The 24,958-nt window shown below is 40.9% G+C and overlaps 1 protein-coding gene across 2 annotated transcripts in view; it reads left to right on the forward strand.

Annotated features, from left to right (window-relative positions):
• Nucleotides 1-24,958, forward strand: part of SCN8A (sodium voltage-gated channel alpha subunit 8) — a 119,023-nt gene that overhangs the window by 21,167 nt on the left and 72,898 nt on the right. Inside the window, exons 2-8 of one of the 2 annotated variants that reach the window (XM_042992326.1) lie at nt 4,570-4,688; nt 6,589-6,678; nt 7,340-7,468; nt 9,045-9,136; nt 19,875-20,096; nt 21,422-21,485; nt 23,383-23,524. In XM_042992326.1, the coding sequence (XP_042848260.1) occupies nt 4,570-4,688; nt 6,589-6,678; nt 7,340-7,468; nt 9,045-9,136; nt 19,875-20,096; nt 21,422-21,485; nt 23,383-23,524 (858 nt within the window). Of the gene's footprint in view, nt 1-4,569; nt 4,689-6,588; nt 6,679-7,339; nt 7,469-9,044; nt 9,137-9,293; nt 9,386-19,874; nt 20,097-21,421; nt 21,486-23,382; nt 23,525-24,958 lie in introns of both variants that reach the window. The other variant, XM_042992327.1, reaches the window with a different exon arrangement.

The following is a 24,958-nucleotide window of genomic DNA, read 5'->3' on the forward strand; positions in this document are numbered from 1 at the left end:
TCTAATCTTTTTTAAAACTAGATTGTCTTTTTACTGCTGCTGAGCTCTAAGAGTCCTTTTCTATTTTGGCTGCTAGATCCTTATTAGATTCACAATTTGCAAATATTTTCTCCCATTATGTGGGTTTTTTTTTTTTTAACTTTCTTGATAGTGTCATTTTGCACAAAATTTTGAATTTTAATGAAGTCCAATTTATCTCTTTTCAGTTTGGTTGCTTGTGCCTTAGGTGTCACAAATATGACACCGTTGCCTAATCCAAAGATGTGAAGATTTACACTTTTGTTTTCTTCTAAGAGTTTTATCATTTTAGCTCTTACATTCAGGTTTCATTCCATTTTGAGTTAATGTTTGTATAAGATGTGAAGTACAGGTCCGGTTACCCAATTGTCTGAGCGCTAATTATTGAAGGCTACTCTTTCCCTTTGAATTACCTCGGCACCCTTAAAAAAAATCAATTAACGTAGACGTATGGGCTCATTTCTGAATTCTCAGTTCTGTTCTATTGATAGATATGTCTATCCTTATGCTAGCACCACAGTCTTTTTTTTTTTTTAATGTTTATTATTTTTGAAAGAGAGAAAGAGAGAGATAGAATGCAAGCAGGTGAGAGAGAGACACATAATCTCTGAAGCAAGCTTCAGGCTCTGAGCTGTCAGCACAGAGCTCGACACAGGGCTTGAACTCACGGACTGTGAGATCATGACCTGAGCCGAAGTCAGACGCTTAACTGACTGAGCCACCCAGGCACCCTGCTAATACCACGGTCTTGATTACTATAGCTTTGTAGTGAGCTTTGAAACAGGGAAGTGTGAGTCCTCAACTTTGTTCTTATTTTTCAAAATTGTTTTGGCTATTTTGGTTCCCTTGCATTTCTATATGAATTGAATATGAATTTTCAACTTGTTAATTTCGGCCCAAAAAAGCAGTTGAAATTTTGATTGGCGTTGCATTGAATTTGTAGATTAGTTTGGGGAGGATTGCCATCTTAACAACATTATGTCTTCTAATTCCTGAACACAAGGTGTCTTTCCACTGGTTTAGGTCTTTTTAAAAAATTTCTTTGAATGATGTTTTGTAGTTTTCAGTGTACAAATCTTATACTTCTTTTATTAAACTTATTCCTAGGTATTTTGTTCTTTTGGATGCTCTTGTAAATGGAGTTGTTTTCTTAATTTCTGGATTGTCTATTGCTAGTGTATAGAAATACAACTTACTTTTATGTATTTATCTTGTATCTTGAATCCGTGCTGAACTTGTTTATGAGCTCTAATAGTTTTGTGTTTTGTTCTTGTTTTTAGTTTTGTGTCTGTGTATTCCTTAGAGTTAACTGTATACAAGACCATTTCATCTGAAAACAGAAATTGTTTTACTTGCTTACTTGCCTTGCCTAGAACATCCAGTACAATATGGAATAGAAGTGGTAAGAGGGACATCCTTGTCCTGTTCCTGCTCTTTGGGAGGAAGCTTTCAGTCTTGTCATTAAATGTGATGTTAGCTGTGGTTTTTTCATAGATGCTCTTTATCAGGTTAAGGAAGTTCCCTTCTATTTCTAGTTTATTGGGTGTTTTTATTATGAAAGAGCATTGGGGGGGCACCTGGGTGACTCAGTCAGTTAAACATCTGACTTCAACTCCAGTCGTGGTCTCATGGTTCGTGGGTCCAAGCCCTGCGTCAAGCTCTGTGCTGACAGCTCAGAGCCTGGAGCCTGCTTCGGATTCTGTGTCTCCCTCTCTCTTAGCTCCTCCCCTTCTTGCACTCTGTCTCTCTTTCTTTCTCTCTCTCAAAAATAAACATTAAAAAAAATGAAAGAGTGTTGGATTTTGTCGAATGCTTTTTGTGCATCTGTTGAGATGATCATGCGGTTATTGTCCTTTATTTTATTAACGTGTTGCATTACATTGATTTTTCACACGTTAAACCGTCTTTGTATTTCTGGGATAAATCCCACTTGATCATGGTGTATAATCCTTTTTTTAATGTTTATTTATTTATTTTGAGAGAGAATGTATGAGCACAAGTCAGGGAGGGGCAGAGAGAGAATCCCAAGCAGGCTCTGCACTGTCAGCTCAGAGTCCGACACGGGGCTCAGTCTCACAAACCATGAGATCATGACCTGAGCTGAGATTGAGTCAGATACTGAACCGACTGAGCCATCCAGGCACCCACTGTAATCCTGTTTATATGCGGCAGGATTCAGTTTGCTGGTATTTTGTTGAGGCTTTTGTATCTATATTCACAAGGGATATTAGTCTTGAGTTTTATTTTTTTTTCTTATGGTATCTTTGTCTAATTTTGTATCAAGGCAATACTGGCCTTACAGAATGAGTTGGGAAGTGTGTCATCTTCTGTTTTTTTGGAAGAGTTTGTGAAGGATTGGTATTAATTCTTTAAACATTTGGTGGAATTCATCAGTGAAGCCATCTGGTCCTGGGCTTTTCTTTGTGGGGGATCATTTTTTTAATGCAAGGTGCAGAAGAGTATTTATAGTACAATCCCATCCGAGAGAGAGAGAGTCTTTTTAAGGCTGTATCTGTGTGCTTGTATTTACACAGAAAAGTTCTGAAAAGACATACAAAAAAAGATATATAAGTAGCAAAGCTTATCTTTGGGTAATGAGATAGAACTTAAGTCTTGTGCCTTGTATGTAATTACAAGCATGGACTGCTCTATGTTTTTTAAAAAGCCTACTTAACATGGCCAACATTTGACCATCTGCCCTTTCATCCGCTAGTGAGGTGCTGGTGCTGTGTACTTGCCCCTGGCCTTGTCTCCTTAGGAACTCAGTCTGGTGGGGCCCCAGCTTCACAATCTGCTGCACCCCTTCTCTGTTTATCCTCCAGCAACCCTGAATTACTTGTCAGTCCCTCCAAAACAGCCCGCGGTTGTGTGCTACTATGCCTCCATACATACTATGCTGTTCCCTTTCCCTGCCAACCTTTCACCCTTTATCTGCCAGCCCTTCCCCTGTTATCCTTTAAAACCCCTTCCAGGAGCTCCTGGGTGGCTCAGTCAGTTAAGCATCTGACTCTTGCTGTCAGCTCATTGTCAGCTCAATGTCAGGTCATTCCAGTTCGGGAGATCGAGCCCCACATCGGGCTCAGTGCTGAGCATGGAGCCTGCTTGGGATTCTGCCTCTCCCTTTTTCTCTGCCCCTCCCCCGCTTGCACTCTCTGTCTCAAATTAAGTAAATGAACTTAAAAAAACAAAAACAAAAACTTTCCAAATACTAGTTACCTTCCTTTGTGAACACCTTCCAGCTCACTCTCCTCCCTTTCATTCCCTACCCGAAGGGAGAGAAAACTCTCCCTCCTGCTGCCTCTCATACATTACACGTATGTTTGTTATTGAACTTTGTGTTTACCCTGCATCATAATTACTAGCTCACATGTATGTCTTCTCTAAAAGTACAACTTTATACAGTTTCACACAAAATAGATGCTCAAAAGTATTTTGATTGAATTGAATTCGTGAGACGAGAAAAGCATTCTGGGTCGGACAAGCAACGTGAACAGAGGCCAACATTGCGAGTTATTGTAACGTGTACTCATTTGGCCAGACAGGAAGATTCGTGGTGGAAAATATGGTTGAATGAATTTGATAAGGGTGATAATAGAGGCTCTTCAAAGGCAGATGGAATTGGGGCACCCGGGTGGCTCAGTCAGTTAACGTCCTACTTTGGCTCAAGTGGTAATCTCACAGTTCATGAGTCCGAGCCCCACGTCGGGCTCTGTGCTGACAGCTCAGAACCTGGAGGCTGCTTCGGATTCTGTGTCTCCCTTTCTCTCTGCCCCTCCCCTGCTCATGCTGTCTCTGACTCCCAAAAAATGAATAAACGTTAAAAAATAAAAACAAAAAAGGCAGATAGAGCAGACTTGGTAGGTATATATTGGTGGAATGAAGAACTCTTCTCACTTAACTTCAAGTCTTTGCTTACATCTTTTTTCTCAGTAGGCGTACCCTGACCATGTCCTTTAAAACTGTCACCTCTGTGTTCCCTCGTCTCCTGACCCCAGCACTCCCCTTCCTTCATCTTCCTCCTTCTTCCATAGCAGTTGCACTTGTATATAATTTACTTGTTCATTGTGTTTATTTGTAGTCTGTCTTCCCCATTGGAATATAAGCTCCCCACACCATGGTAGCCTTGTTCCCTGCTGTTTCCCAAGCCCCTAGATCGTTGCCTGGAACGTAGTAGGGACTTAGGAAACATTCGTTGAGTAAATAAATCCTATATTAATGAACTTCAGCACCTTGTCCAGAGCTGGCTGAGATACAGCCCTGGTACAGTTCAAATGGCTTATTTCTGAAAGAAGGAAAGAAGTTTACAGAAATGTATGAAACTGCTAAGACAGTGCCCACTGTGTATTATGTATATAATCTGGGGCAGGGCAGGGGAGGGAGGTGAAGGTAAGAGAGACGTGGAGCTTTAAGGTTTCTTGCCTTAGAAACCAAATTGGGAAGTCAAAAGTATAAGTATATTTGAGTTTATGTATTTCTTGCCTAGAAAAAATGTTGTTTCATGTGGTGATTAATTCCCATGCTTTAATAATTTCTCTTTTTCTTTCTCCACAGACCTTTGTAGTATTAAACAGAGGGAAAACTCTCTTCAGATTCAGTGCCACGCCTGCCTTGTACATTTTAAGTCCTTTTAACCTGATAAGAAGAATAGCTATTAAAATTTTGATACATTCATATCCTTTTCACAAATGTGGAGTGCGGAAGTTGCATGCTCACTGCTACACGTTTCTGAACTTTGACAGTCGAATTGTATATTAAGTATTTTATCAATAGTGTACTTGACTATCCCACCAGTCAGAAGTGTGAGTGAACTTCTTCCGGATCCTGAGCTGAGCTTCAGCAAATTCTTTTTTCCTAGGATGATATCATGGGAGTCTGGAATTTCGTTGGTATCGTGAAGAGAGACAAATTAAGATGATAACCTGTAACTTTTTAAAGCGCTCAGGCTTCAGTAATTTTATCCTGAGCATATGATTCAGTTCTTTAACGTAAGTCCAATATTAGAATTTTTTGGAAGGCTGCTTCGTTGAGCGCAAATAGTTGAATGAATGCTTTAGAGATCTGCCTTGTATATTTCTGATTTCTTGAGCAGTGGGTATGGAAAGTGTCTGAGATAGTCTCAGATTAAATGGCCTCCTCGGTACAGAGGTTTAGATCTAGATTGTAAGACTGATAATGCATCTTTCTGGTATTTTTACTGCCCTTAAATAGAAAATGCCAATTTATTCATGTGGCCTGCCTTTTTTTTTATCTTATTAATATAGGAGAGCATATGACAGATAAAAAATTATGTGATGGGTTTAGCTACTTTGCATAACTTTAAAATTTTATGGTTGGTGTTGAATCTGTCAGTGCTTAGTTCTGTGCTCCCAAGGATAGTGTATCCTCCAGGTAAGATGAGGAAGCAGCAGTTGCAACTTGGGCAAATTGGTTTGCTAATAAGCTTTTGCCACATTTTATTAACTCTAAGAATTTAGTAGCTTGATTCTGAAATCAGTGGTTTACAAGTAACATAGTTCTGAAATCTAAAGGTTTATAAGGAATAAATAATTCACAATGGACTTCTTCCCTTTTTGCTGGTTCAGAAGACAGTGTCTTCTGTTATGATTCCCGGAAGAAAAACCCAGCGGTAAGAAGTATTTTTTGTTTTTGAAACTCCATTAGTAGAATGAAGATGGTGAATGCCATTAGCAAGAGAGAGTGAGTTAGCAATAAATGAGATATGACTTCTCTGCTGGGTAAAGTGACAGTTTGAGTTTGAATAACTCCCATGCTGACCTAAAGGAGTTTATTTTTTTCTCAGTAGACAAGAACAGAAAGGGCTGAGAAAAATCTTGGGTGGACTGAAAAGACATCAAAGTGGTTTGTTATCCATAAGCATTCCTGGGCGCTTTCAAAATGATCAGATGAATTTACCCCATTATCTAATTTTTAGGGGTACAGCGGTACAGATGTCCTTGAAATCCTTCCCCAACAGGCCATAACTGGTTTCCCAAAGTGTGCAAATGCCACACATAGTGGCTGTAGCATTGCCCTCCAAGGACAACTCAGCCCTTTGGAGAACTAGGGAGAAAAGTGAACTGTTATGTTCTAAACCCGAGCTAACGTAACATTGTATATATTGACTCTACTTCAATTAAAATTAAAAGTAAACCATTAATTGCATGTAGATTTTCAAGTAAGTAGTTACATAAGGTAAATTAATAAATGAGTACTGAATAATACAGGTTCGATTCAATTTACCTTGTCACCTGATGACTTTGGCATCCAGTAGACTGGTAGCTTTCAGGTTACTGTGTATAAAGGTATTTGGAGGCTTATTCCATAGCTGAGGCTAAAGTGGCAAGAGGGGGGAATGTTTTATCCAAAAGGGGTAGAGCAGTGACAGGCTTTTTGAAAGTGGCCTTCCTGCTGTGTCCACCCACAGTTCTCTGGTCAGGTGTAGATACATATGATGGCATTCTCCTTTCAGGTTACAGATTTAATTCTCATGATACCCAGTGTGAAACGTGTTTGCTTTCTGAGGAAGAAAACAGGCCAGATTTTGTACATTCTCCCTTGACTCTTTTCTACAGTATTTAGCATGATCATTATGTGCACTATTTTGACCAACTGTGTATTCATGACTTTTAGTAACCCTCCTGAATGGTCGAAGAATGTGGAGTAAGTAGCTCATTTATTAATTTGTCTGCCTGCTTGTTTCAAGGATTTCTACTCACCGAATCTTGCTTTGCACAGTTTAAACGTCAAGGGAAAAAAATTGTTATTGCTGTTTTTTTTTCTCCCCCCACTCTTTACTTCACAGAGAGGGGGAGGCTTCATGTGGAATTTAGGAACTACCCTTAGAGGCAAACTCTAGAAAGAGAAAGAAGAGAAAGTGTGCTCTGGAAGTTACTGCCCTTCACCTCCACCCCCTGCTGTGCTGGCCAGAGCCTTTGACCTGCTCCCCCAGTGCCATCTTGTGCCCTCAGTTAGTCCCTCGTGGCACTGCCTTCTTCTCCAACATGAGGTCTCCTTTTTTTTTTTTTTTTTTTTGACTTGTCTAAAGTTAAAAATAGCTCTGGGGCCTCCTCACCTGGTTCAAAATTATCACCTACTAGATGGTACCCACAACATTCCAAAATTCTTGGTTTTGTGTTTCGGTAAGTTTCCTTCAAAGCACCGCTTCCCCTTCCTGCCATTCTTTCTGCTGCACTGGCTGTGCCCGTTCTGTTTTGTCTCTGTCAGTCGAAGCTGCATTTCAGGCACTGTAGTTACCTTAAAAGATTCATTCAAAGTTTCTGTCTGTTCAGAACTTACCTCGAGCTATCCGTTTCTTTGACAGGTACACATTCACAGGGATTTATACATTTGAATCACTAGTGAAAATCATTGCAAGAGGTTTCTGCATAGATGGCTTTACCTTTTTACGGGATCCATGGAACTGGTTAGATTTCAGCGTCATCATGATGGCGTAAGTTTGTCTGCTTACTTTATTGACTGACATTCAGGGTGTGATTATGTCTATGTGGTTGTATGCGTGGTTGTGTTGGTTAAGGGCACGTTTGTGGCCAGCTACAAGCAGAGTTAATAGGTAACCATGCAAGGCCACACAGGCTTATGCCTGAGATTCTTGCTTGTGAGGGCTGGGCAGTCTAGGCAGTGACAGCATGTCTATATGGAAGAAGGTAAGCCAAGGCTTTACAGCTAAGAAAGGAAGTAGGAAGTGATTTTTCCATTGGCATGCTCTCGTATTTTCTTCCCCCTTATAACACTGACCAAGGTTTGCACACTGATCACTATGGGGCCTTAGTGAAGACTTGAAATGTTTTAGGTGTAAACCTTAATTAAGCTGAAAATCCATTTCCTGGGTATGTTATATCACATGTAATTTCGTGAGGCTGACCCAGATGTTGGAGACTTCAGAGCACATTTTAGAGTTAAAACATGAGCCAAGGTATCCAAACTGGTCACTTCCTAAGGAAGTACTGACCAGAACTTCAAACTATTGCGAGATAATAGTATAATTCCCCATTAGTATGCTAGCTGCTCTTGGTAACTTGTTCATTGTTGTTTTAACAGTGAACACGTATCTCTTTGGGAAACTTAGCTGATGATAGAAGAGTTATAACAGACTTTATTATTTTTATCTTCATGTTGGGAAAGCACTCTCTGGTAGAGTAGGGTATAATAAGGGTGTTGTATAGGCTGTGTGTGTGTGTGTGCAAATGTGTGAAAGGTTGAGTGTGTTTGTATATATACGGCCTGAGCATCAGAAAGATGTATTTCACCTGGAAAATGTGAATGAATGAATGAATGGTATGCATTGAATATTTGAAACTGGAACTTTGACTTTCTGTTATTTTAAGGCAACTTCTAGCTTTCCAACATTATGAGTACACCTTGGTGTTCATTTAAAATTTAAGTGTCTTTTGCTAGGCACAGAGCTGGTGACAAAACGGGCACTTAACACACTCTTTGCTTTGATCCCATGATCCTGAGCCCTGCTTTTGTATGTCACAGGCTATAACTTCATCTGTAGGCATGACTGCAAAGATAATGCGTACAACTCTTGGATAAGTCATATATATAGACAGGCACTTTTGCCGTTGTCATCGAGGGAATTATTTGAATGTAAATTTGTTTTTATGGGGATTCTGCCACAGAAATTTGTCTCCTCTTTCTAAGAAATTGTTCGCAAAGCTTGGGGACATAAGCCTTTGATACCTCCTGGCCTTCCTTTTTGCTAAACATAATGAGTGGACTGAGAGTAGTCATTCTGATTGGGATCTACACAGCCCGATGCTGATTAAGAGAGTAAGCCCCCCGGAACCTCCCGGTTGTATCGGTTCTTTCAAATATTCTTTTGAATTCTCCTTGCCAATTGGAAAAAAAAATGTGTTCTTTAAGTGTTTATATTTTGAAATTTTCTTTTTCAACAACAACAAAAAATGAAATCATAGCTTGTGTGTAAGACCCTTTCTTCCCCCCCATTGTCAAACCCTCGCCCAGTGGTACCATTACAAGTTAACTTTGGTTTGATTCTGCAGGTATATAACAGAGTTTGTAAACCTAGGCAATGTTTCAGCTCTACGCACTTTCAGGGTACTGAGGGCTTTGAAAACTATTTCGGTAATCCCAGGTAAGATGGCCCGGGGTTGGTGTTAGGTGTGGGGTTAGGGCCCTGACGTGACGTATTGTACTTTTTGTTTTGTTGTGGTTTTGTTTTTTTCCTTCGGTGTTTTGTGTTCGTGTCTGTGTTTGTCATTTGTGTCTGTGTGTGACCTCCCTTACTACAGATATGTGACAGAGTTTGTGGACCTGGGCAATGTCTCAGCGCTGAGAACATTCAGGGTTCTGCGAGCTTTGAAAACTATCTCTGTAATTCCAGGTGAGAAAATTTACACACAAGACTGACTGCCTCATCTCCTCTTTCCCCTCCATTCATTTGTCCACCACATTCTAAAGCTGGCGTCAGCACAATTGGTATGGCCTTGCACTCCGCATGTTTCTCCTGGGAGACGTTCTCTGGGATGGCCCTTTGGTCGTAAGGCAGTTTCAGTGATGACGCTTTGCCAGGCATGCAGCCCCCATTCCATGCTTTGAAAAAGCACGTGCTTCGACATCATTTGGATCTTACAATATGTGAAAAAATTGTCACAGAGCTAGCTGTCTCTTTGAACATAAATCATGTGCTTCCTGGCCTCATGGAATTACAGTAATTTAACATTCACTGTCATCCCATTGCTTGTGATTTCTAGGCTTCCTGTCGCATGGTTTGCTGATGGGATGTTCTTCAATGAACTATACTTTTACTGTTACTGTGTTAATGGAATTATTTAACCCCAGAAGAGACTTACCCGTTGACTAGTCCAGTATTATAGCCAAATTAAAGAGCCTTGGAGTTAGGGAACTGAACTTTAATAATCACGGTCTATCACATTCTGTCGCTGTCTGTTTCACTGGAGTAAGAACCAGTGAATATATATATATATTCAGAGACCATTTTCAAGCACAGATCCCCATGAATGCTTGTGCAGATGCTGTTAAAAACAATCCAAGGTAAGATAAGATACATACATCTGAATGTATGGGCAAACAAAAAGGACAGAAACTTGAGAAGAAAAAAAAGGAATCAGTGGGTGGTTGAGAGGTAGTTAATCGACAGTCTTTTTATAATTTTTGCCTTTTTCTTTTTGGTGCTGTTTGCACTGGCCCAGTGGTTCTTAACCTTTGGAAGGGTTTGGATCCTTTTGAGAATCAGGGGAAAGTTTGCAGGCCCCTCTGAAACCCATCTGTGGACCCCAAGCTAAGGTCCTTAATTTAATCTAAATCCTTACTACCGAGTAGCACTTAACTGTTTTTTCTAAAGACTGGTTTTGACTGGAAGGAAAGATATTTTAGTTAGTCTTGCAAGCCTGAGATATACTGGCAGTAACACGGCAGAAATCAAGACTGTATGGTTGCTGGTTGGACTTTGGTTGTGTCCAGGGGTTTTCAGGGAAGATTCCCAAGAGACCAAGCTTTTTAGTGCAGCTTTGTAGGAACAGGGACGTGAAGAACAGAGGCGCCCCGTTCCTGGTGTCCTGTGGCTCTTCTTGTGGCTGACTCAGAAATATTCCTCTTTTCCCCTTTTCAACTTTATCTAAATATCAGACACAGAGAGAGGGAAGCACAAAGGTAGAATCCTGGAGAAGGCTGACTTGGAATGTGGCTTTCTGAGAACCTCAAGGAAGGTAAACCTCAGTTTCCCCATTTACAAACTTGGGCCATGAAGTGGGCCAGTAAATTCGGGCCCTACTAAAAATGAATACCTTTGTATTTAGCAATGGGAGCTTTCTCCTTATCAACTAGAGGCTGGGTGTCCATTAGAGTATATTCTTCGTGGCAAAAAACTACAACCCCGACTTAATCAAGGTTCGGTTCCTAGCCTGCGACAGAAAGCGCAGTTCATTCTGTGGGCAGCCTCATGAAGCTCATTGATGGTGGTTTAACCCTTAGGCAGGCCTCGTCTTATTTTTTAAGGCATCTGGAGCACCACATCTTTACTTTCATTTTTCCTTTGCTCTCTTTCGTCTCTGGCCTCTTTTAAATATGATCCCATGTTTTCTGCTCACTTCCCCCAACGTACTCTGCAAGGCATCTGTCTCTTTATGTTCTTGTGATCTCAAAACTTCTCTTCCAGAATTAAATTGGAAAGCTGCATTCTGTTCACTAACTAGGGCAGCAGATGCTATCTCTGGTCTAGCTCTTAGCTTCTGTCTCTGCTGTATGGGTAGCTTCTGACCACAGCATTTCTGCAAGATAACTCTTGACTGGTCTCACATTATTTATCCTCACTATTAATCAGTCGATCTATAAAATATATTTATAAGCACATTTCTATAGTGTTTATAAGTACTGGTAGGGCTCCATAAATGATTTTGTGTAACAATTATTATTTAAAGAAGAAACCTAAACTCAAAGAAAGGGCTTGTGTCAGCGTTTAGACCTCAGCTTGATGATTTGAAATAGATTCCCAATTCCTGTTTCTAGAAGCACCCCCACTCGAGCTGGCTTTGTGAAGTTAACTGGGATGGAGAAGAACTTTAAGGGATAATAAAGCCAGTAATAGGTCTCTGTCAGTGAGTGGTATAACTGATCCTTGAATTAAAGTGTGACTTTTTATCCCCAATCCTTTCGTTCCCTATACTACTTATCGAGGGCTATTGTCCTGTTCCTACCTGCCTGTTACCCAGGTCTCCTTTCAAGGTGGGAATACCATTGTATGAGTTAGTAGACCTGACACCATTTCTTGACTGGAAATCTCAGTCATTTTTTACTCTATTGTAGAGCCAGGCCTCAGTTCCCTCTTTGTGAAAGCCATCGTCCTGCACACCAAGTCTTCTCCGGGATCACTTCAGTGGGACTGCTGATATTTTTGCCTTTTCCTGTTCCCAGTTTGACTGTAGGCTTTTGCTGAAGCTGCCAGAAACAGCAGCAAGAGCAACCACAGAACTGACGTGGGGTCTGCAAGATCCCCCAAAGCCCCTGGCTCCCTTCATGAGAGTCTTCCTGGAGAACTCACCCACTCACCTGGGCTGCCACTGCCTTCCCCCTTAGCACCTTTGGTGGATATTCTGACTGCGTCAGAGCAGCCAGGACTCCCAGGAGATGGGACAGTGCACTGCCTCAGTTAGCTCCAGCCTTTTGGATAAGAGGTGCTTTGATTTAGAGCCTTTTCGTGGCTTAGAAAACACGAAACCCACATTCTCACCCTTTTTATTTGCTGACTCAAGATCTAGACAGGCATCACACATGGTTTGCCTTTTGCTTCAGAGAGCTTGGCTTCAAGAACAGGGCTTGCAAACTGCATGCTGGAACGGTCAGTTACAGGAAGAGACCCTTCCTTTCTACATTTCCTTTGGTCTGGAATTTGCCACATTCAACTTGACATTGAAGTATACTATGTCGAAATTTATGTCTTAAAACTTTGTTTTTGCTCTATATTCATTTGGGGCCCAGGCGGAAAAATGAGCTTCTGAGTGACTTTGTCAGAAGTTTCATCTTCTCCATTCTTTGACCGTGTGCCACAGGACTGACCTGCCCAAAGACAGGGTGGACATCTCAAAGCAGGCGTCTGAGGTTTTTCCTACAGAGTAGCATTTAATGGTGTAAATAGAATGGGTTGGGATGGCCTTATTTACCAGTTGCTTCTCATTTCTAGCATCACTTCAGTGACTCCTGAAAAGCACTACGTCTCTATTTGCCCACACTGGTTTAATATCATTTTGCTTTCTTTAGAGTTGTAATTTCTTGATAGCTTTTCTCTTTGATTTTTCATTCCTGTGCTTTCATTTCTGTTACTTTCTCTCCTTACCTGTGGTATCAGAGAAGAAGTAGGAAAAATGATGGGCCCTTTTTCCTCCCACCCCAGTATTCACAAAGAAACCATTTTCTTTAAATGTATGCATTATGAATATGGCAATTTCTGCTGCACAGTGAAGGGGGAAAGTGTTTTCAGACTATATTTAGCCTCATTGTTTCCTTTACAGTATTCGAGTTATTAATCCAGTTGCTTTTATGTTTCTCCTTTTCCCACATTGCTTCTCAGAAAAAATAGCCAAAGTTTAACATAGTGGCCCTAAGTGGGGCAACACTGAAGTCTCATACGATCCCACCGATCCACCTTTGGGAGCTAGTTTAAGTTTTGTTGAGACCTTGTGATATAAATCTGGTGTTGAGTAAATAAATCTACTGCCTCTAAATCTCTCCCAATTTATTCCTGGTCTACAGAACCTTCAATAATATCATTGTAAGGCTTGGACCTGTGGCAAGAAAACTGACCTGGCACAGATTTACCCTAGGACTTGTCTGGACCAAGCCAGACTTCAGGAATTGGGGAAACTTACTTCCCCGTGGAGTGAGAACTCCTCGTTACCGCTCTAGAGACCCGTGCCGGTGTGAATTTTGTAGAATTAGCTCGCGTTGCTTCAAACCAGATAGATTTTTCAACCTGAGCCGCAAACCAGGAAATAGAAATTTACTTTATTTACAATCTGGCATCACCATGGTGGAAGATTTTGATCCCAGCATGCATGGCTGATTTCTCTGGACTTAGCACATAAGCAGGCTTTGTTCACTTGTTCAGGAGATGGCTGGATGTCATGAAAGGTGACAGGAGGTTCAGCGGTGCCTTTGGACATAGAGGCTTCATCTTCTCCTCAAAATTCTTTAAATGGCCCAAATTCCTCTCTGATAGCTGACATTTCTGTACATTGGGTCCAGCTGTCTTTTCCTGATTTACAGTAAATGTATTAACTGCTTCTGCTCAAACACATCCCAGTGCTAGTTAATGTTAGCCTTTTCCAAGAGTTCTCGCTGTCCAATTTGCCCCCATGTGGCTTCTGTTGTGCACTCTGTTGTGTAGGAGTTGTTTGAAGGAGCATTCTGCTCTGTTTTGGATAATCAGTTTTCAGTCGGTATCTTGCTTGTTCTGGTATGTGGTGTTGTGAGCCAGTAGAAGCAGCAAAGCAACTTCTCCTCACAGCCAGCATAGTGGCATTTTCCATTCTTACGTGCATCAGGTTAGAAATTCCACCAGCAGCTTCTTACTTCAGTGACCTGCATTGGTGATAGCAGGACACACTTTTGCCTGACTGCATTTACTAGAGCATATCAGTCACTGCTGGCAAGACTGTAGAGCTTGAGTTCAAGAAATGCATTCTGCGAAAGACTATCAGGTACATGAAAAGACGCTCAATATCACTAATCATTAGGGAAATGCAAGTTAGAACCATAATGAGATATCACCTCACACAGATTAGAATGGCCATCGTCAAAGAGACAAGAGTTAGCAAACACTGGGCATGGATATGGAAAAAAGGGAACCCTTGCACATTGTTGGGATTAGTAAAGTGGTGCAGCCACTATGGGAAACGGTATGAAGTATCCTCAAAACTTAAAAATAGAACTACCATATGATCCAGCATTTCCATTTCTGGGAATACATCCAAAAGAAACGAAAACACTAACTCAAAAAAGATATCTGCACCCCATGCTCATAGCAGCATTATTTACAATAGCCAAGACATGGAAGCAACCAAAGTGTCCATGGATGGATCAATAGATAATGTTGTGAGATACACACACACACACACACACACACACACGCATACACACACGCATACATATATACATACACACACACACAATGGAATATTATTCAGGTATAAAAAATGAGGAAACCGTACCATTTGTGACAACATGGATGGACCTTGAAGTATTATGCTCAGTAAGATAAGTTGGACAGAGAAATGTATGATCTCACTTATGTGTGGAATCTAAAAACAAACTCATAGAAAAAGAGATCAGATTTGTGGGTACCAGAGGCAGAGTGTGGGAGGAGGAGGAATTGGAGGAAGGTGGCCAAAAGGTACAGACTTCCAGTTATAAGAGAAAGGTAAGTACTAGGGATGGAATGTGTAACATGATGAGTATAGCTAACACTGCTGTGTGATATATAGGAAAGTTGTTAACAGAGTAACTGCTAAGAGTTCTCACCACAAGGAAAAATTTTTTTCCTTTTTTTCTCCCCCCCCCCTTTTTATTGTACCTATATGAGAAGATGGATGTGAGCTGAACCTACTATGGTAATCATTTCACATCATGATGTACGCCTTAAATTTCTACAGTGATATATGTCAATTATTTCTCAATAAAATTGGAAAAAGAAAAAGAAATGCATTGACAGCATCCTCTCCCTAACTTGGCACTGATTTCTGCAAATATGGTCATTCATAGTCATCAACCCTAATGGAAGGAAGAAGAGTCTTGGCTGAGGCCAGATGATCCAGTGACCATTTACATTTAATATTGCTGTGTAATTGTGTGTCTGCCTCGGGATGCTAACATCACACTAAATCACCTTTCTTCCTGTGGGACCTGGATGAGAATCTTGGAGAGTAAACTTTTTAGATGGCCATCGGTAGTGTTATTTAGTGATTATCGTTGCTTAATTAAGATTTGCTTGTCTGATCCCCTGTATACCTGAATGCCATTTCCAACTTGAGTTTCTACTTGAAACTTATTGAAAGCTGAAAGAACTCTTACCAAGGAGTTGATCTAAACCTCAGACTTCAAAACAAAACACTTGATTTTTTTTTTTTTTTTTTTTTTTTTTTTTTTGCTTTCTTGACTCATGTTTACAGACTTCTTCAGCAATGACATCTGGTTTATGGAGAAAAGATTTGAAACCAGCTGAGTGAGAGCATGTAGGTCTATTCCCAGGAAAGTGATGAGTTCCACGTACGGTTGGTGTATTAGTTGAACATCTTTGGTTGCAAGTGAAAGGATATATGAGGACTTCAGGGAATCTAAGGGTTGGAATGCTTTTGGGCTTCTGGAAGCCCGTGAAACCAGAATGCAGTCAGAAAGTTCCAGATACCAGGAAGTACTTTGTCTTAATGTCTTTTTCTCTCCGTGTGTCCATTTCCTTTTTCTATCTCTTAGCTTACTAACTGCCTTTACTTCTTGGGCATATCCTAACATAATGACAGAATAAGGCTACCACTTAGTTCCCAAATTTATGTTATCATTCCTTCTACTCGAAAAGGCTACTGGACTGTCTCTTGTCCCATTCTAAATTCCAGGAGGAGCGGTGCCTGGGTGGCTCAGTCGGTTAAGCACCCAACTTTGGCTCCGGTCATAATCTCACAGTTTGTGAGTTCGAGCCCCGGATCAGGCTCTCTGCTGTCAGCTCTGAGCCTGCTTGGGATACTCTGTCTCTCTCTCTCTCTCTCTGCCCTTCCCCACCCCCTCAAAAATAAACTTAAAACTGATTGAAATTAAAAATAAATGAATGAATAAATAGAGAAATCAATCAATCAATCCTGGAGGAAACGATTGGGATTTAGATCAGATGTCCACCCTGACGTCTATAAACTACTAACAGAAGGTCACTTCCTACATACAAGGTTGCTGAGAGCCCAGGTTTAGAAACAGGGGATTGTTTGAGCCTCGTGGCCTGGAATTTCCTATTATATAGGCCTGGAACTGTCCAGAGAGTCCCAGCCCAGGAAGATCAGATTAGACTCATGCTAAATTGTATGGTTTTTAAATTTTTATTTTATTTTATTTTATTCATTCATTCACTCATTCATTCATTCACTCATTCATCAAGAGTTCCCAGCCCAGGAAAATCAAATTAGACTCATGCTAAAATTTTATGGGTTTTTAAATTTTATTTAATTTTATGTATGTATTTACATCACAAATGCATTGGTTTGACTATTTTTGTAGTATTTACTCATGTCACTAATATGAATGACAGCTTACAGCTCTTTTCTCAATTCATTTAAAATGGAAATAGAAATGACTTTGAACAATCATCCCATGTTCACATAAGTGTTTGTCTGAACCATTCAGGGGAGATATTCTGAATGATCTTAAGCTCTTCTTAAAGAAGTTCAGGAAGAGAAACTACAACCATTCTTCAGGGACTTATTCAACTGTTTTTTTTTTTTTAAATCATGCTTTGACTTTGAAAACAGAGCTTTATAATTTTAGGAAGCTAGAATTGAATTATTGACCCAGTATAGACCCACCTCAACCGAGCCAAATGCAGTGAAGGACTTTTCTATTCCTCAGCAACTTATGAAAATAAGACCCATAATACTGCAGCAACTTTTACATCTTGATGGTTGCCTTCTATTTTATACCACCAGTATCTTCTTACTTGCCTGTGTGGCTATGATACAGTTTCTTAGGGCCTTCAAATAAAAGGTTGAAATTTCAGCTACTTAGTCTGAAAGAATAAATATCTCTCCCCTATTCTGAAAGACTTTTCAAGAAGATTCTTCAGTTTTTCCTCCACTGCCCACTGCCACATACTGTGTATGGAAAAATGAGACTGAGGTGGAACCTTGAATTTGCTCTGATGTACAGTGGGTTATAACTAGTGGCTGAGCCAGGACCAGAATTCCTGCTTTCTGATTCCCTATCTGGTGCTCTTTTTGCACAGCCTTATGAGGAGAAAACAATCAGGTTAGAAATGTCCTGTGTCCTGTGCCTTGAATGCAGACAAGCTTTTCCTAATCCTTTCGGTGGCCACAGTCTTCATGGAAGGTCTGTTCCGTAAGAAAGCACAGGCCTTTGCACACTTTTGTATCTCTGCAATCTTAATTTGTAGCTCTTTTTTCTTTAATATCTCTTAGAATCCTTTCAGGTTATCTGTGTGAGAGGAAAGAAAACTTATTCATTTGCTCTTTCAATGAAAATATATTAACTGAGGGGTGCCTGGATGGCTCAGTCAGTTAAGTGTCCAACTTCGGCTCAGGTTATGATCTCATGGTTCGTGAGTTCGAGCCTTGCGTCAGGCTCTCTGCTGTCAGTGCAGAGCGCACTTTGGATCCTCGGTCTCCCTCTCTCTCTGCCCCTCCTCCACTTGCGCGCGCTCTCTCTCTCTCAAAAATAAGTGAACTTAAAAAATATGTGTATATATTATATATTTTATATATATATGAAGTGTATGCTTCATGCCAGGTCCTGTGCTTTGCACAGCATGCATAACTATTACTGGACTTGTATAGAAAATTCTATCAAATCCAACTTTAAAAATTCCAGGTGGTTACTTGCAAAATACAGCAGAAAAACCCAATCATGTTCATCCCCCCCCCCATTCAATCACCGTACGAGGTTAGCCATGTAGTGTCATTATCCCAATCATATCTCTTTGAGGAGGGCACCGCGTGTGTAACAACGATAGCTTGCCAGTGTCAAGTGCCAGGCCCTGTACTTGGTATTTTACATTCATTTTCCTATTTAAACCTCACAACAGCCCAGTGAAGCGTTTTGGTAATACCTTTTTATAGATGAGTAAACTGAGGTTCAGACAAAAATAGTTAACATTTGAGTCTTTGCCATGTGCCAGGTGCTATGTTAAGTACTTAAATGAATTATGCTCAATCCTCACAACAGCCCTAGAGGTTCAGCTATAATTATTCCCATTTTAAAGATGAAAAACCTAAGATTCCAAAAGGTTAGGTATATTACCCAGGTCACACAAATAGTGGTATAACTTAGTCAAGAGTAGTAATTATATACCTCGCTTCCCACTCCACAGCCAAGATTAGGATTTCTCTTGAATTTCAGTCTGGTATTCCTGCCTTCGGAAGTGGATCAGGAGTATGATCCCTCTCGAGGCCTATGTGTCAAGGCACTGGGTTTGCCTCCCATCTGTCCTGGTACACTGGCATCCCTGGAGTGCTCAGTATATTTTTGGCTATGTCCTATGGATGGCCCGATGCCTAGACGTGCCCGGGAGAGCCTCACACAGAATCCGTTTTGACCCAAACATCATGAACCCACAACTATGTTCTCCTGTGTCTCCTATCATTAATAACTCCATGTGCAGTTAAGAAAGCTACCTGCAGGTTTAAATTTGAACCAGTGGCTTGCAGTTAAACCTCAAATTCAAGTGGGTTATATGTTTTTTATTTTGTTTTCAATCTAGGATAGAAAAAAAAGGTCAGTTGTAGAGAACAGGGCATATGTGTGATACAGAGAAGGTATATTCGTAAATGGAAAGACGAGCCATAAATACTGGGTTGATAATAACCTTTTCAATATATTGGCCTTACCAGAGCTCTTGGGAAAATATTTATCGTACTTTCTTACTACTTGGCTTTTAAACTTTCCAGTAGTTCTCTGTCCAACCAGGAACCCTCCTCAATCCCTGTTTTTCCCATTTGTTTATTCAGCAAATATTTACTCAGTACCTGCCATGAGCTAGGCAGTCTGGATACAGCTGTGAATGAGACAGACATAAATAATTAATTATAACCGTGATAAATGCTACAGAGCAAAGTATGAGGTATTATTAAATTATTAATAATAATGGAGGAGGGAGAAGAATTGTAAAGTCCGGGAAGGCTTTCTGGGGGAATTGATATTTAAGCTGAGCCCAAAGGATGAATAGGAGTTAGGCGGGTAGGACAGGGGAATGGAAAGGATGAATAGGAGTTAGGCGGGTAGGACAGGGGAATGGAAGGAAGCATTCCAGGCATAGGGAACAGCCTGTAGGAAGACTATGAGGCAAGTAAGAGCCGGATTCATTCGAGGAGGTAAGCAGCAGTCAGACCCAGGAAAGTATAGGAAGAAAAGAGTCGCATGTTGGAGAAGGAACTTTCTTTTTCTTTTTAGAAATTAATTGACTCAAGAATTGATACTTCTGGAATGACTGATTGTTGACCCATTGTTATTCCCATGGCATAAGAGATAAAGTGGCCATGGTTCAAGGGTGGTGCTGTGGGGAGGAGTAGAAGCCAGTAGCCAAGAGGGAGGCTGGGGGAGGTGGGGAGGGGTATGGGGTGACTCTGATTCTGAGGCTTCTGTCTCCACAGGCCTGAAGACCATTGTGGGTGCCCTAATCCAGTCAGTGAAGAAGCTGTCAGACGTGATGATTCTGACAGTGTTCTGCCTGAGTGTTTTTGCCTTGATTGGACTGCAGCTTTTCATGGGAAATCTGCGAAACAAGTGTGTTGTGTGGCCCATAAACTTCAATGAGAGCTATCTGGAAAATGGCACCAGAGGCTTTGATTGGGAAGAGTATATCAATAATAAAAGTAGGTGGCCCTTTTCCTGCAAGAAGTGAAAGACCAGTCTTTCTGTAGTTTATGTGGTTCAAAGCCATCACTGGGCTTTAAAAGTAGTTGGGCTGGAAAGGAATCCAGTGCTACTGAAGCAACCTGAGGAAGTTACTCCCTTTCCTCGGGGTAGGACTGTGTTCAGAAACGCACTCTGGTTTTGTTTTGTTTTTTTCCTCTCCTTTTAAAACTGAAAATGAAACTATAGCTTTTTTGCAGGCACCCCTAAACTTTTGCTTTGAAAATCAGGCTCATGAGTTTGATAAAAATACCATTTGCTCTAGTTCAGTAAAACGTCAGATATTTAAACATTTAGTTCAGAATATGCATAGTAAGCTCTCTTAATATTACTAAGACTGTCATAGTTGGTCTGGTGTGGGGAGTCAGGTAATCTATAAGTAACCATTTGAGCCTATTATAGTTAAGGAGTTTTAATAATTTCATTTCAGGAACCAAAGCCCTTGGGTCTTACACTAAGGAACATTTGGTGTGATGGTATTTCTATAAAATGGGGAGTGGGGCACCTGGGTGGCTCAGTCGGTTGAGTGTCTCACTTTGGCTCAGGTCGTGATCTTGTGGTTCATGAGTTTGAGCCCCACATCGGGCTCTCTGCTGTCAGTACAGAGCCTCCTTCAGATCCTTTGTCTCCCTCTCTCTCTGCCCCTCCCCTGCTCACTCATTCTCTCCCTTTCTCTCTCTCTCTCTCTCTCTCTCTCTCTCTCAAAAATAAATAAACATGAAAAAATTTCTTTAGTAAAATAAAATGGGGAAAAGTTAACAATACCACTATTAGTCACTCCTGAGAAATAAAGGCAGTTAAGTAGCTGTAAGAAAATGTTGCAAAGGGAATTTCAGGAACACATACAGGAAAGGGAAACATGCCTGCTAATTTAATATAGGACATGGTAATGTGATCAGTGAGGATTTTCATTTGTCTTGGGTACAGAAGAAGGATGGAAGGCCAAAGTTGTACAAAGGAATAAAGAACTCAGAAGACTCACTTCTAGACCCCTTAATTTCAAGTCCCAGAAACTAGCGTAAGGATTGGAGATATGAGGGGAAGCCAAGTGTCTGTGAAAAGAACATTGTGTTAGGACTCCTAGTAGCATTTTTCATTTTTAAGTATATATATGAAAATGATTAATGGGAAAGAATTTTTATCAGGTTTTCCTCTGTCAGAAAAGATTTATATGAGATAAAATCAATAACTGTTTCTGCTGGGGCTAATTAGGAACAGTGAAACTTTATTCTCTCATTCACTTGTATCTGCCTTATTCATTTCCTGCCTCTTCAAACTTTTCTAGCAAATTTTTACACGGTTCCTGGCATGCTGGAACCTTTACTCTGTGGGAACAGTTCTGATGCTGGGTAAGTAGCTCACCTCATTTTGTTCTTGTCCCTTGAAATAATGTGTCAGATGAAAATGGGCAATATTTTCACTTTTCTTTGTGCTCATATAGTAGATCCTAACTAGGTCTGACGTATTGGTTGACTCAGATTTTCTTTCTGTTTCGTATTTGTCCATCCAAAATTGGCATTTCACTAGGAGGTGAATGTGCCTATAGTCTCAAGCCAAAATAAGAAATGTAAAAGGCTGGGAAGGATAGAGTCTGCAACACCAGATATGTTGCCTGTCTCTTGTAGATTTCCCCTCATTGTCTTATACCACAATTAAGAACATCTATAGAAGGGACACTGTCTTGGTGACAGATTAGTACCAAGGATGACCTAAAACATGCTAGGCCTGACAGCGTGGGGAGGGAAAAGAGTAGCAACATAGTCTTTTTTTTTGCCATTTTTAAAAAATGGTGGGAAAGTACACAGAACATAAAATTTACCCTCATAACCATTTTTATGCGTACAGTTCAGTGGCATTAAGTACCCGTTAACTACTAACTCCCCATTTCCCCTTCCCCTCCCATTCCACTTTCTCTCTCTATTATTTCGACCACTCTGAGTCTCTCATGTCAGAGGAATCATGCAGCAGTTGTCTTTTTGTGACTGGCTTTTTTCGCTTGGCAGGATGTCCTCAAGGTTTACCCATGTTATTGCATGTGTCAGAATTTCTTTCCTTTTTCATGTTGAGTGATATTCCATTGTCTTTAAAAACCACATTTCGTTTATCCATTCGTCCGTCGGCGGACACACAGGTTGCTCCCATATTTTAGTTATTGTGAGTAATACTACTGTGAACACAAGTTGCCACCAACATAATGCAAATCTTGATTCTGCTACTTTCAGCTCTAAGACTTTTGGCAAGCCGTTTCACTTAGGTGAGCCTCAATTTCTTCACTCATAACACGGAATCAATAAGTCCTGTGCTCGCTTCCTTCAAGGGCTATTGCAATGATGCAATTAGATGACATACATGAAAGTGCTTTGGAAACAGAAAGTCACATAAATGTGAGGGTGTCACATCATTATCCAGGGTGTATTGGCCCTCTAGGAATTGGTGTTTTAAGATGACCGTAACAACTAGATGTCCATTTAATTTCTGTATCTAAGTCAATACCAGAAGTTCCATTGAAATACATATCAGGTGAGTCTAAAAGCAGGAGAACTGGTAAAAACGAGGTCACCGAGATTCCCAGTGTGACATAGGTTGTCTTGGTGAGTATTAAGAGAACAGAGGTGATGAAGAGGAACTTCTAGCTAGCCATTTGTCATTTGGGATCATAGCCAAGAGGAATTTGCTTGAATTGCACATTGGTATGAATCTGGGACAGTGGTTCTCAAATTTTGGTGTGCATACGAATTACCTGGCATGCCTCTTTAAAATGCAGATCCGGGAGGGTGCCTGGGTGGCTCAGTCAGTTGAGCGTCGACTTTGGCTCAGGTCATGATCTCATGGTTTGTGAGTTTGAGCCCCGCATCGGGCTCTGTGTGGCCCAGTGCAAAGCCCGCTTCAGATCCTCGGATCCTGTGTCCCCCTCTCTCTGCCCCTTCTCGACTTGCACTGTCTCAAAAATAAACAAACATTTTTTTTAATGCAGATTCGTGGCTCCCATATCCAGAGCTTTTATACCTAGGTCTGGGTAGGACATAGGAATCAGCATTTTCAAGAGGCAAGCCTGGCGATTCTGATCCTAGGCTGTCCCCAAGACATCGTTTTTTGAAATGTTGACCTTTTCTTTTTTTAACACCTGTATTTTGGCCTGACTTTCTAGATGGTTATTTGTTATCTCCATAGTCCTAGAGATGACTTATAGTTGATGACTGGGTAGAATGATGTTGAAAAGCCCTGAAATTCCTTTTCTTTTCTCAGACAATGCCCAGAGGGGTACCAGTGTATGAAAGCAGGAAGGAACCCCAACTACGGTTACACAAGCTTTGACACGTTCAGCTGGGCCTTCTTGGCATTATTTCGCCTTATGACCCAGGACTACTGGGAAAATTTGTATCAGCTGGTAAGTAGTACTACCTCTCTTTTGAGTGCTTTTTCTCTTTGGTGACAGAATTTGTATGAGGGTATTGGGTTGGGGACATTCTGTGCAAGAGACCTTCAGGGAAGGCATTGTACAGGATCTTAGGATATTATTTCTCGGAGTCAGCTGACTTACAAAATTAAGTGAATTCTCCCAGCTCTTGCCCCTGTTTCTTTAGTGCCCAGTCATGTAAAGCTTGTAGAGGCTCACAGCCTTGACAGCCTTTTGCCTGGCCTGGGAATCTGCTATCTCGGTTTACTTCCTGTTGTTTCACCAGACCATCTGCAGTGTTTCTCTGCTCAGATTTTTGGCTTAGGGTGTCTTTTTAAGGCATATCAATTAAACATACTCTACAAAGCACCATGCTAGACATTAGAAAGATGAGATTTCTATCCACGAAGACCTTGGATTCTAAACATAACATTTTTGAGATTTGTAACATATGTGGACATATGTTATACAGACAGGTTGTGACAGATTAAAAAAAAAGGTCTGCCATTCTGTTGGGCTATATTGGTGACTAGGCAAGTCATTTAACTTTGCTGGTGGTGATGGAGGAGTAAGTCTAGGTGATTGCTAAGGGTCTTCCAGCTTGGAAATTCCATGATAATTCATTGTTTTCTATTTGACTCTGGTGTTTGGTGATGCCAGTTCAAGAATAAGAAATATGTCTCCTTCAGGCATGAAGGAATGTCTCTAAGGGAAGCTTCTTTTTTTTTTTTTAATTTTTTTAATGTTTATTTATTTTTGAGAGTGAGAGAGCCAGAGTGCAAGCAGGGGAGGGACAGAGAGAGAGGGAGACACAGAATCTGAAGCAGCTTCAGGCCGTGAGCCATCAACACAGAGCCCCACGCGGGACTCAAACCTGTGAACCATGAGATCACGACCTGAGCCAAAGTCGGACACTTAACTGACTGAGCCACCCAGGCACCCCTTGAAGGGAATCTTCCAACTCAGATCCTGTAGGACAGCCTAGAGTTCTCTCAGGTTCAAATCTTTCTTGTGAAATATTTGTGGTTGATGCTAAGTTTCATTTACTATTTGTAGTTGAAAAGAATAACAATGGGGCATCTGGGTGGCTCAGTCAGTTAAGCGTCAGACTTCAGCTCAGGTCATGATCTCACCGGTGAGAGTTCGAGCCCCATGTCGGGCTCTACGCTGACACCTCAGAGACTGGAGCCTACTTCGAATTCTGTGTCTCCCTCTCTCTGCCCCTCCCCCCGCCTCTCAAAAATAAATAAACGTTAAAAAAAATTTTTTTTTAAATAATGATGAAAACTAAGTAAGAGTAAGTCGCATATACATAAACTAAAACCCAAGTGTTCTTTGATGTCCATTTGCTCACAGCTAGTGAAAGGACTGGTCCTAGGATCCTCCTTCCTACTTTTTTCTCCACTGTTATTTGTGCCACATCTC

Source organism: Panthera tigris, chromosome B4 (genome assembly GCF_018350195.1).
Source record: "Panthera tigris isolate Pti1 chromosome B4, P.tigris_Pti1_mat1.1, whole genome shotgun sequence".
Taxonomy (NCBI): domain Eukaryota; kingdom Metazoa; phylum Chordata; class Mammalia; order Carnivora; family Felidae; genus Panthera; species Panthera tigris.